This window comes from Asterias amurensis, chromosome 16 (genome assembly GCF_032118995.1).
Source record: "Asterias amurensis chromosome 16, ASM3211899v1".
Taxonomy (NCBI): Eukaryota; Metazoa; Echinodermata; class Asteroidea; order Forcipulatida; family Asteriidae; genus Asterias; species Asterias amurensis.
Window position 1 is genome coordinate 15,626,658 of NC_092663.1, and position 12,740 is coordinate 15,639,397.

At 37.8% G+C, this 12,740-nt stretch overlaps 1 protein-coding gene across 1 annotated transcript; it reads left to right on the plus strand.

Annotated features, from left to right (window-relative positions):
* The first annotated feature begins 104 nt into the window (after positions 1-104).
* On the plus strand, positions 105-12,730 carry LOC139948784 (3-ketoacyl-CoA thiolase B, peroxisomal-like). The gene is made up of 10 exons (XM_071947110.1): positions 105-442; positions 1,444-1,595; positions 2,174-2,296; positions 3,587-3,688; positions 4,928-5,008; positions 5,147-5,243; positions 5,670-5,763; positions 6,355-6,590; positions 10,112-10,257; positions 11,230-12,730. The coding sequence occupies exons 1-10, from the start codon at positions 224-226 to the stop codon at positions 11,306-11,308; spliced, it is 1,329 nt and encodes a 442-aa protein (XP_071803211.1). The 5' UTR covers positions 105-223; the 3' UTR covers positions 11,309-12,730.
* The last annotated feature ends 10 nt before the right edge of the window (positions 12,731-12,740 follow it).

A 12,740-nucleotide genomic window follows, 5' to 3' on the forward strand; every position in this document is an offset into this window, starting at 1 on the left:
ATGTACGGTGGTAGGGTTGGTGCACCCATGAAAACTGTCATATTTTGAACTACAGAGGGCGCACAACCGAATAAATTGGAAGTAAAGAGGGCATGTGTATCTTTTGTGCATAGTTTGATGTAATCGTGTGGACTTTGTTCTTGTGCTACTAAAGCATTTAACAGCTGATGTTTATGGGGGTTTGCTGAACATTAATGTGCCTTTAGATCAAACGTATTTCAAAATGAATCGCTTAGAAGCAATTACCGGTCACCTAACCGTGTCAAAACGGTCTGCAATTCCATGTGTAGTGCCGTGTGAGACGTCTGCAGCTGGAGCGAGTGCTGCTGGAGCAGTCGCCGGGACTTCGTGGGTTCCAGCCCGGGCACCTTTGCAGGACGACGTGGTGGTGGTTTGTGCTAAACGGACTCCAATTGGTAAAGCAAAACGGGGCTCATTCAAGGTTAGAACTGTGCAGTTATCTTATCAATGCTTTGAATTTTAATACAGTTCAGTGGTATTATATAATTATTTGTAACAGGGAACAGTCACCAGTGTTCGTTCCTACTCCTAGAATTATGAGGTTCGTTCCGCTGTCTGAGACGACCAGAAAATACCTCAGGAGTACACTCATGACATGACACTGACTTACACCTAGAACTATTTCGGTTTCGTCCGGCTATCGTCTCCCGTAACGGGAGACGATAGCCGGACGAAACTGAAATAGTTCTCGGAGTAACACTGACTGAGGTAAACCATAGAATTGAGGTTTGTTGCGCCATCGTCTTGTTGAGGAGACAAAAGCGGAAATAGCGGAATATCTATTTCTAAAGTCTACTCCTAGAACTACGAGGTTCATTCCGTAGCATCTCCACATGGAGACGATAGCGGATAACAAACCACGAGTCATAGTTCTAGAAGTAAATTGAACAACTGAAACCCATCTACGGCCATTTAATTAGTCTACATGGCAGCAGTGTAAGTGTTTGTCCAAATAAGACTAAAAGTTGTGACTAGGCTAGGGTACTACTACTACTTATCGCTGTTCCTAGTAGGAATCATATCTATAATCAGAAACAACTTTGACTTGTGAGTCCCAATTTGGAGTCCCATTGCGCCTAGTTGGCAATAGAGAGCTTAAGCTTGCTTCTTCAGCTTCTTCAGAAGTGGTGGACAACAAGCTGCTGCATGGCCAGGCCGCTGGGGCGTCGCCCAGCCATCAGTCACTCCCGACTGGTTATAACATCTAAACATATTTATTTATTTATTTATTTGCATTAGTTATTCATTCAGGCTTTAAAAACATCAAAAACACACAGCAAACAAAACTAGAAAACTAACAAAGTCAGTTTTCACTACAGTAGTCAGGACGTACGGAACGGCAACGATCATGTCAATAAACCTTGTATTTTGTTGAATATTGTGATTCTCAATCGATACCACCTCTCGTCTCTGTCCTGCTAGGATACTAAAGCTGATGAGCTCTTGTCAGCAGCATTCAGGGGAGTCCTCGATGAAACCAAAATATCTCCTGCTGACATCGGAGACATCGTTGTGGGAAATGTTCTTGCTCCGGGGGGCGGGGCTTTCATGGCCCGGGTCGCACAGCTGCTCAGGTTTGTCTTTGTCTGAGTTTTGTTTTATTAAATAAAAAACCACAAGGGAAACTGACTGGGTGAATTTTAAATAATTTGGGGTTGAAAAAAAAATGTCTAGAGCAGGATTTGGACCGACGACCTCTGGACTAATGTTCCGCACTTTATCAACTGAGCTTTGTGCGGGGGTCTCAGCTCAGTCAAAAGCTATAACCGTTAGCAGGCCTGTATGCTTTTTTTGTGAAGGGGCAAGGGCATCAAGGCATATTCTCCTTGGTAAAGGGCACCCTATGGGGAAATTGTAAATTTCTACTAAAGGGCATTTCATGGGCACCAAGGCAATGACCAGGGGCCATGGAGCCAATCGCCTTTGCCTCTGTGAACTATTGTTGCCTCTGTGAACTATCAGGCCTGCGTTAGCTGCTGTGTGGCCAGGGGTCAAACCACAAGAAAACTGACTGGGTAATGTTTTTTTAGATACCTTTTTTGTGGGGTCAATATGTCTGTTATGTACCCCACTACAGTTTGTATGTTTATTATGTTTATATTTTTTTAAATGATTTTGTTATTATTTTATGTCATTTTATATTTCTCTTTAGCGGCATCCCAGAGACCATTCCAGTCAACACAGTGAATCGTCAATGCTCCTCTGGATTACAAGCTTTCATGAATGTTGCTGGAGGAATTAAGAACGGAGTCTACGATATGGCGATTGCAGCCGGGTGAGTACACTGTAATAGGGTTGTCTTTATCAAGCTTGAAGTTATTACCTCCTCCTGATGCTACTCTTTAAAGGAACGTTACAGAATTGGTAAGAAAACAAAATCACGAAGATCACCTATTTACATAAAATTTACACGGTCTAATGATGATGATAGTTGAAAACATCCCTTGAAATATTTCTGTCTGAAATGTCATATTTGATAAGAAATAAATATTCTAACTTCGCATTTGGAGTTTATCGCTCAGAGCTCAGTGAGCGTTTTGTTCATTTTTCTTTTTGCATCGATGCCATGCAAAAATGGGTTATCGGTTTTCACTATTTTCTCGTGACCCAGATGGTCAATCGATCTCAAACTTCTACAGGATTGTCAGTTTATGTATTTGGTGAATTACATAAAGTACTTACACTACCAGCAACTGTTTGGTTAACAAACACCAATTCTGTAGTGTTCCTTTAACTGTATTTATAAGACAAATTTGTATACGTCCCCTACTGCTGTCACATTTGGACCAGAGTTTCTGCGTGTCATTTATAGATAAAGTGCAGAAGCAGATTGTTTTAAAGCTTGTTGGTGAAGAGTTGGGATCAACGTTACAACCTCTTTCCCACCATAGGTCTGTAGCTATCCTCTGTCTTTTTTACAGATTATTTCATGGTAAATGTACCACCAGTGTGTCCATCCTAGTTCCTCCTTTCAGAATGTTTGGGCTCGAAACTAGGCCTTCTGCTTCTTCTCATCCATACACTCATTGCTTTGCTGAGATGTAGAATAAGGAGCCATTCCACCAGCTTTATTTCATGTACTGCATTTCTTCGGAACTCCTTGCCTGGTGCATGTTTCTCTCCATCCAACAATCTAGACTCTCTTAGGAAAATCAATTGCTACATTTGCGGCAGCTCCCCTGAGTTATTTTCATCTTTGATTATTTGTTTCTTGTAGCCATTACCAAGAGTGGCTTTTAGCACTACCTTCACAACTGTTCAAGGGCACAAGTGTCATGACCGGGATATAACACACACTCCTCTGCCGACAACACCAGAGCTTGGAAAGGGTCTGATGAACTAAACCGCTCCACCACGACACGTCACAAAGTAGACTTTACCCGGCACACACTTTCGAGAGAGCACAAATATTAGAGCAGTGTGTAAAGACATGCCCTCAACACTTAATTTAGTGAAAGCATTCAAGAAGTTTTGATAAGCTTGTTGATGTTGGTATAAATGTACTTCTTCAACAACTAGTGATGTAATGTCCTGCTGATATTTCTTGTCTGCTTTGTATCTTTAGAGTTGAGTCGATGTCCAGGATGCAACAAGGCCAAGAAGGAAACGATATCAACCCAAAAGTGTTTGAGCATGAGACGGCCAGAGATTGCCTCATCCCAATGGGGTAAGATTTTTTAGTTTTAATATAATTTCTTTTAAAGGCACTGGACACTATTGGTAATTACTCAAAATAATTATTAGCATAAAAACATACTCGGTAACAAGCAATGGAGAGCTCATGATAGTATAAAACATTGTGAGAAACGGCTTCCTCTGAAGTAACATAGTTTTTGAGAAAGAAGTAAATTCTCACTAAAATATTTGAATTGAATAAAAGACCTCAGCCGAGGTCTCCAATTCAAGGCATCTGAAATCACACAACTTGTGCGACAAGGGTGTTTTTCTTCCATTATTCTCTCGCAACTTCGACGACCAATTGAGTCCAATTTTCATAGGTTTGTTATTTTATGCATATGATGTTAAGATACACCAAGTGAGAATACTGGTCTTTGACAATCACCAAAGGTGTCCAGTGCCTTTGAAGGAACATTACATAATTGGTTAGAACAAAACTTGTATAACTATAAGATCACAGACTTACATAAAACTTACACGGTCTAAAGATGATGATAGTAGAAAACATCCCTTGAAATATTTCTGTCTGAAATGTCATGACGAGAAATAAATAAAACTTATTTTTCGGTTTGAGCTTATCGCTCAGTGAGCGTTTTATTCATTTTTTTTTAAAAGCGGTCTTTCAATATTTTCTCGTGACCCAGATGGCTGATCGAACTCAAACTTCTACAGCTTTGTCAGTTTATGTTTGGTGGATTACATAAAGTACTTACACTGCCAGCAACTGTTTTGTTAGCAAAACCAACTCTGTAATGTTCCTTTAAGCCCTCCAACTGTCTGGCCATTCAGAATCATCCAAAAAAACAATGGTTTTGAATGATAGAATAGATGTACAATGCCATTCTGCATTATGAAACCATGTTATGAATGCATCCACACAGTATACAGTTAACCCTCCTACTGTCTGTCCATTTAACATCATCTACTATGGTTTTGAATGATACACTATGCCAGCCTGCACTATGATACCATGTTATGAATGCATCCACCCAGTATACAGTTAACCCTCCTACTGTCTGTCCATTTAACATCATCTACTGTGGTTCTGAATGATACACTATGCTAGCCTGCACTATGATATCTTGTGGTGATTGCATCTACACAGTACAACTAGGTTCACATTGCTCAGCTGTGCCACCAGACGCAATCTGCAAAGCTGAATGCTTTCAAATGGTTGGTCAACTTACTGGAATTAAACTCATTTTGGGGATTCTATTCTTTTGTGCAGAATAACATCAGAAAATGTAGCGGAGCGTTACGGAGTTACGAGAGAGCAGCAAGACCAGATGGGATATGAGTCTCAAATGAAGTAAGTAAACAACTTCTGAATAAAGACTTTCTTTGTACACCCTCAAATCACTGATGGCTAAAATGTGGAGTAAATGTGGCTATTTATCTTAGTGTACAGTTTTCTTTGTAAAAGCTTTTCATTATCTTTGTTTGACAGAGCTGCAAGGGCCAAGGCAGAGGGTCTGTTTAAAGATGAGATCATTCCAGTTCATACAATCATTGAAGACAAAGATGGAAATGAGAGAGAAATCACCGTAAGTTATTTCATTTAATTTTGAGTTGATTTAATTTCATTTTAATCTGATTGTGAAGACAAGAGCCCCTTTCGCACGAGAACGAAAAACTAAGGACCACCATTTTGGGCACCAGTCGTCTGTCCCACAGGTTGCATGTGATACCATGTCGACCATTCACACTATCACACACATCATGTTCCCAATGCCCTCTTTTATGTCTGTGGTGATTTCATCACACATATTCATTTTACTTGACGCAAATTTATGATTTTATTGCACCGATGCACTCTGATGGCTCAGCCATCAGAGCACGAGTTCAATGCTAGACCAATCGGACACTATATGCAACTAACCAATGGAAGAGGTTGGATCAAAGGTGAGGAGTTCTTTCGTTTCATAGTTATGGTGATAAGTTTTCGTTAATCCGTTCCATTGGTTTCCTAGGTAACTGAAGATGATGGGATTCGTCCCCAGACAACTCTAGCTGGACTTGCTAAGCTTAGAACCGCCTTCAAGAAAGATGGAACCACTACTGCAGGTAACCCTAACCCTACCCCTACCTTCCCCCTCATCCACAGGGCCTTCAGCCCAAAATTGGAACCAGACCAGATTTTTCTTTGTAAGGCCAGAATCAAAAAGAAAAAAAAAGGAAGTTTACTGAGTTTACTTGTAAGATGCTTAAGTCACTGGTCTTTGGCCCAAGACACTGGTGTAGGGCCCATAGTATTTGCCAGAGGAGCGTCTGGGTGTCTTTTGGACACACCAGACCTGACGCTCACTGAGGCAACGAATATGATTGCCTCTATGATGCCCTCTGGTATTTTCCTTGGTGCCCTTGAAATGCTCCTGTAGAGATTTACAATTTCCTCATAGGGTGCCCTTTAATAAGTAGAAAATGCCTTGGTGCCCTTGCCCTTTCAAAATGAAGCTTTCAGGCCTGGGACACCATGTTTTGTATGCCATTTGCTTGTAAATGTATTGTAAGTGGACTATTTGGACACAATTTTTTTTTAATTTTCAGCAAATTTGAAGACGCCTTTACCACATGCTAGCTAAAATATTGCTTGAGCTTGCAGTGCTGTATGAATGGTTTAAGTCCTTGTTTTGACGTTTGTTTTTCGACCAACAGGAAACTCAAGTCAAGTGAGCGATGGAGCAGCTGCTGTCTTGGTTGCTAAGCGATCAGCAGCTGAGAGGGCGGGGCTACCCGTCCTTGGTTGGCTCGTTTCATTTGCAGTCGTAGGGGTGCCTCCAGCAGTGATGGGTATCGGACCAGCGTACGCCATTCCTGAGGCCTTGAAGAAAGCTGGGTTGACCGTTGATGATATTGAAGTGTTTGAGATAAACGAAGCTTTTGCTAGTCAGGTAAATTGATAAGGGTGTGAAAAAATGCCTAAAAATGCTAACAAGGCTAAAATATAGCCTTGTGAACTTGTCAAATTTTGGCTGAATATTTTTACAAGGCTATAGCCTTTTAAACTTGTCAAATCTTGGCGGAAAAAAATTACCAGGCTTATATAGCCTTGTAAACTTGTCAAATTTTGGCTGAAAATGTTCACAAGGCTATATATAGCCTTGTAAACTTGTCAAATTTTGGCTGAAAATAATTCCAAGGCTATATATAGCCTTGTAAACTTGTCAAATTTTGGCTGAAAATAATTACAAGGCTATAGCCTTGTAAACTTGTCAAATTTTGGCTGAAAATAATTACAAGGCCTTGTAAACTTGTCAAATTTTGGCTGAAAATGTTCACAAGGCTGTAGCCTTGTAAACTTGTCAAATATTGGCTGAAAATAATTACAAGGCCTTGCAAATTTGTCAAATTTTGGCGGAAAATGTTCACAAGGCTATAGCCTTGTAAACTTGTCAAATTTTGGCTGAAAATAATTACAAGGCTATAGCCTTGTAAACTTGTCAAATTTTGGCTGAAAATATTCACAAGAATTATAGCCTTGTAAACTTGTCAAATTTTGGCTGAAAATAATTACAGCCAAACTTGTCAAATTTTGGCGGAAAAAAATTACAAGGCTATAGCCTTGTAAACTTGTCAAATTTTTGCGAAAAATGTTCACTTGTCAAATTTTGGCTGAAAATAATTACAAGGCTATAGCCTTGTGAACTTGTCAAATTTTGGCTGAAAATAATTACAAGGCTATAGCCTTGTAAACTTGTCAAATTTTAGCTGAAAATAATTACAAGGCTATAGCCTTGTAAACTTGTCAAATTTTGGCTGAAAATAATTACAAGGCTTGTAAACTTGTCAAATTTTGGCGGAAAATAATTACATGGCTATAGCCTTGTAAACTTGTCAAATTTTGGCTGAAAATGTTCACAAGGCTATAGCCTTGTAAACTTGTCAAATTTTGGCTGAAAATAATTACAAGGCCTTGTAAACTTGTCAAATTTTGGCGGAAAATAATTACAAGGCTATAGCCATAGCCTTGTAAACTTGTCAAATTTTGGCGGAAAATAATTACAAGGCTATAGCCTTGTAAACTTGTCAAATTTTGGCTGAAAATAATTACAAGGCTATAGCCTTGTAAACTTGTCAAATTTTAGCTGAAAATAATTACAAGGCTATAGCCTTGTAAACTTGTCAAATTTTGGCTGAAAATAATTACAAGGCTATAGCCTTGTAAACTTGTCAAATTTTGGCGGAAAATAATTACAAGGCTATAGCCATAGCCTTGTAAACTTGTCAAATTTTGGCGGAAAATAATTACAAGGCTATAGCCTTGTAAACTTGTCAAATTTTGGCGGAAAATAATTACAAGGCTATAGCCATAGCCTTGTGAACTTGTCAAATTTTGGCTGAAAATAATTACAAGGCCTTGTAAACTTGTCAAATTTTGGCTGAAAATAATTACAAGGCTATAGCCTTGTAAACTTGTCAAATTTTGGCGGAAAATAATTACAAGGCTATAGCCTTGTAAACTTGTCAAATTTTGGCGGAAAATAATTACAAGGCTATAGCCTTGTAAACTTGTCAAATTTTGGCTGAAAATGTTCACAAGGCTATAGCCTTGTAAACTTGTCAAATTTTGGCTGAAAATAATTACAAGGCTATAGCCTTGTGAACTTGTCAAATTTTGGCTAAAAATATTCACAAGGCTATAGCCTTGTAAACTTGTCAAATTTTAGCTGAAAATAATTACAAGGCTACAATAATTACAAGCCTTGTAAACTTGTCAAATTTTGGCTGAAAATAATTACAAGGCTATAGCCTTGTAAACTCGTCAAATTTTGGCGGAAAATAATTACAAGGCTATAGCCTTGTAAACTTGTCAAATTTTGGCGGAAAATAATTACAAGGCTATAGCCATAGCCTTGTAAACTTGTCAAATTTTGGCGGAAAATAATTACAAGGCTATAGCCTTGTAAACTTGTCAAATTTTGGCTGAAAATGTTCACTTGTCAAATTTTGGCTGAAATTAATTACAAGGCTATAGCCTTGTGAACTTGTCAAATTTTAGCTGAAAATAATTACTTGAACTTGTCAAATTTTGGCTAAAAATATTCACAAGGCTATAGCCTTGTAAACTTGTCAAATTTTAGCTGAAAATAATTACAAGGCTATAGCCTTGTAAACTTGTCAAATTTTAGCTGAAAATAATTACAAGGCTATAGCCTTGTAAACTTGTCAAATTTTGGCTGAAAATAATTACAAGGCCTTGTAAACTTGTCAAATTTTGGCGGAAAAAAATTACAAGGCTATAGCCCTGTAAACTTGTCAAATTTTTGCGGAAAATAATTACAAGGCTATAGCCTTGTAAACTTGTCAAATTTTGGCGGAAAAAATTTACAAGGCTATAGCCCTGTAAACTTGTCAAATTTTGGCTGAAAATGTTCACAAGGCTATAGCCTTGTAAACTTGTCAAATTTTGGCTGAAAATAATTACAAGGCTATAGCCTTATGAACTTGTCAAATTTTGGCTGAAAATATTCACAAGGCTATAGCCTTGTAAACTTGTCAAATTTTGGCTGAAAATAATTACAAGGCTATAGCCATAGCCTTGTAAACTTGTCAAATTTTGGCGGAAAATAATTACAAGGCTATAGCCATAGCCTTGTAAACTTGTCAAATTTTGGCGGAAAATAATTACAAGGCTATAGCCTTGTAAACTTGTCAAATTTTGGCTGAAAATAATTACAAGGCCTTGTAAACTTGTAAAATTTTGGCTGAAAATAATTACAAGGCCTTGTAAACTTGTAAAATTTTGGCTGAAAATAATTACAAGGCCTTGTAAACTTGTCAAATTTTGACGGAAAATGTTTACAAGGCTATAGCCTTGTTAACTTGTCAAATTTTGGCGGAAAATAATTACAAGGCTTTATAGCCTTGTAAACTTGTCAAATTTTGGCTGAAAATAATTACAAGGCTATAGCCTTGTGAACTTGTCAAATTTTGGTGAAAAATAATTACAAGGCCTTGTAAACTTGTAAAATTTTGGCTGAAAATAATTACAAGGCCTTGTAAACTTGTCAAATTTTGACGGAAAATGTTTACAAGGCTATAGCCTTGTTAACTTGTCAAATTTTGGCGGAAAATAATTACAAGGCTTTATAGCCTTGTAAACTTGTCAAATTTTTGCTGAAAATAATTACCTTGTAAACTTGTCAAATTTTTGCTGAAAATAATTACAAGGCCTTGTGAACATTTTCAGCTAAAATTAGGCAATTTCACACATTTTCAACAGAACAGGCCTATTTGGCAAAATTGACAATAACTGTCTTTTTAACAGAAATTGTGGCAAAATTTACATAAAATGAAAGCGTGCATTGATTAGTAGGCCTATTTGTGAAGTACTGTCAGTGTCAATGATAGAATCATGGAGTTAAGTGTATTTTAATTGGTAATTTTGTTCCTCTCTGTTGTCTTCCAACAGGCAACCTACTGTGTACAGAAGCTTGGTATACCCATGGAGAAGGTGAACCCCCTGGGTGGGGCAATAGCTCTGGGGCACCCTTTGGGGTGTACCGGGGCTCGACAGATTGCAACACTACTCCATGAGCTCAAACGACGAGGCAAGAGGTAAAGATCAATCTGATTGTCTTTGCGTGTGAAACAAAAAACATCTGGTATCATCATTGAGTTGTTTTAATATTTGGACTGCATTACGCGTCATCGACAGCCATCTTTGATGTATTAACGAGGGAAAAGTGCCCGCGCAGCGCGTACACACATGCACTTCCCCCTTGTTTATACATCAAAGATGGCGGTTGATGGCGAGTATTGCAATCCATCTATTTTTTGTAACATCACTGTCGTGTGAACCGCCTCAGTTGGTGAAACTCCAATTGAGCTGGTCGTACGTAATAGTACCAACATTTCTGAAACAAAACTAACTTACTTTTTGTACAATTTGTCCAGACATTTTTACTGAAAAATACAAGTCAAAATATCAACAACATTAGCCTAGTCATCGCCATGGTGATACAGAAATTAATACATTCAAGGGCTAACAAGCATTATAAGGCTGTATCCGACGTGTCAGCTATGGCTACGACTGTTGCTTAGAACGTCCCATACTTAAACATGGAAATTCTAGCAGTACATGTAGACGTAGTTGTAGCTGCCAGTTCAGACACAGTCTCAAGCCCGGTTCATACTTCATGCTAATGCGAATACAATTTTGACGCCACAGCTCTGTTTTCACTGCTGTGAATATTTTACAGGAGTTGAGCACATCTAAATCTTTTGAATTATTTGTTATGAATTTGTGACATCAATTTTGCATCGCATTTGCAGGAAGTAAAAACCGGGCATTTTGACTAGGGCAACAAGCTACACATTCAAATCCTATAATATGTGTTCGTTTGAATGCACAGAAATTTATCTTCAACAGGCAATTAATATATTGCTTCCAGGAGTTACATGGAGTTACATTTATTCACTTTGTGGAAAACAGCTGTCCATTTCACATGTCATCAAAGATTTTTTAAATAATATTCATAGAATATTCTACATGAAGTTTAAACCAATTGTTGTTTTTGATGTTTTCAGATCGTATGGAGTTGTATCCATGTGTATTGGAACCGGTATGGGAGCGGCGGCTGTATTCTACCACCCAGGACCACAGTAACATCTCACTTACAGGGCCCAATCTCATAAAGCCTGTAAGCATCAAAACTTGCTTAGCATAGACAATCTTGCTTAGCATATAAAACCTTGGTGAACATAAAAAATCTTGCTGAGCAGAAAGTGGTAACCAGCCAAAATTCCATACGACAGAACACAGAATGCACCTGGTGCCCAACTCATTTTTTGCTTAGCTAAGAAAATTGCTAAGCATTATTTTCTGCTTAACAGCTTTATGATTTTGCCTGGTTGGCAACAAAAGCATCTATTGATTTGATCAACAGTAAGATATTTAGACCGAACACGTTTGTGCTAATATTAAGTAGCAATTATGATTTGTTTTTAACGACTGAGACTTTTTGGTATTGCCATTTGCTATATGCCATACAAAGTAAATTGCTTACTGACAGTAATAAATACATCGATCTTATGTTCAAAATAACGTACAATTATTTTAAGCCTAACAAGTGGAGGAGGTGAAAGGGGTCCAAGAAGAAGCAATCAACATAAACCAATATGAGTCATGATTTTGCAATGAAATTCCTCAAAACATCAAAAATGAAATTTGCCTAATCATACAATTAACTTGGATAAATGAAATGTTACAATTTTCATGATCCAGATAATTATTGTGTCTACCACATTTCAAAAGGTTGTTTTGGTCCTCCTTTTTATTTTATTTTTGATCTTATTGGACACATCCTAATGCTTTGCAACCTCTGGAAAAAGCACTCTATAAATGCCCGCTTCTTATTATTAACATTTAATTTCCATTGAGTTCAATTTATAATATATAAAAAATAATATACAAGTAATACAAAGTAATATTTTTATATTTTGCATCATAATATTGCAAGTGTGTTATCACTTCATGATTATTATTGTATAACAACAGAGAATAAAAAAAACTTGAATTAAGAACTCCTCCATTACAATGCGTAACGAATAATATTTGACCTTTCATACTGTGTGACCATCATGGTCTGATACCCACTGTGCATGCATGATAACTGTGATGACACATCAAGAGACCAGACTAACTGCATAGCAGCCTCAGTTTGAGTTGCGTGTATTGGAATGAGAACAAGCATCACACCTTAGACAGCCTACAACAAGTTTATCACTAGTTATTATAAACTGATAACTGATTACAACTGATTACTGGATTAAATATATACATACCCTTTTTTACAAAATGGTACAGTCCTCGCTGATAATGTATTATTAACATATCTGTAATGAAAGTAGATTTCTTACCTCCCTGTTGACCGTAGGATGTAGCGTTTCCCGTTGAAGTTCCTTTGACAACTCTCTGCGTAACTCGTTAAGACCCCTTGCAATGACATCATCTCAAATAGCGCCCTCAACAGGTCAAATGAGGCAACAGCTGCGTTATGCACAGGGTCTAACAGTCAAATCAGCAGGCGAGGGCAGTC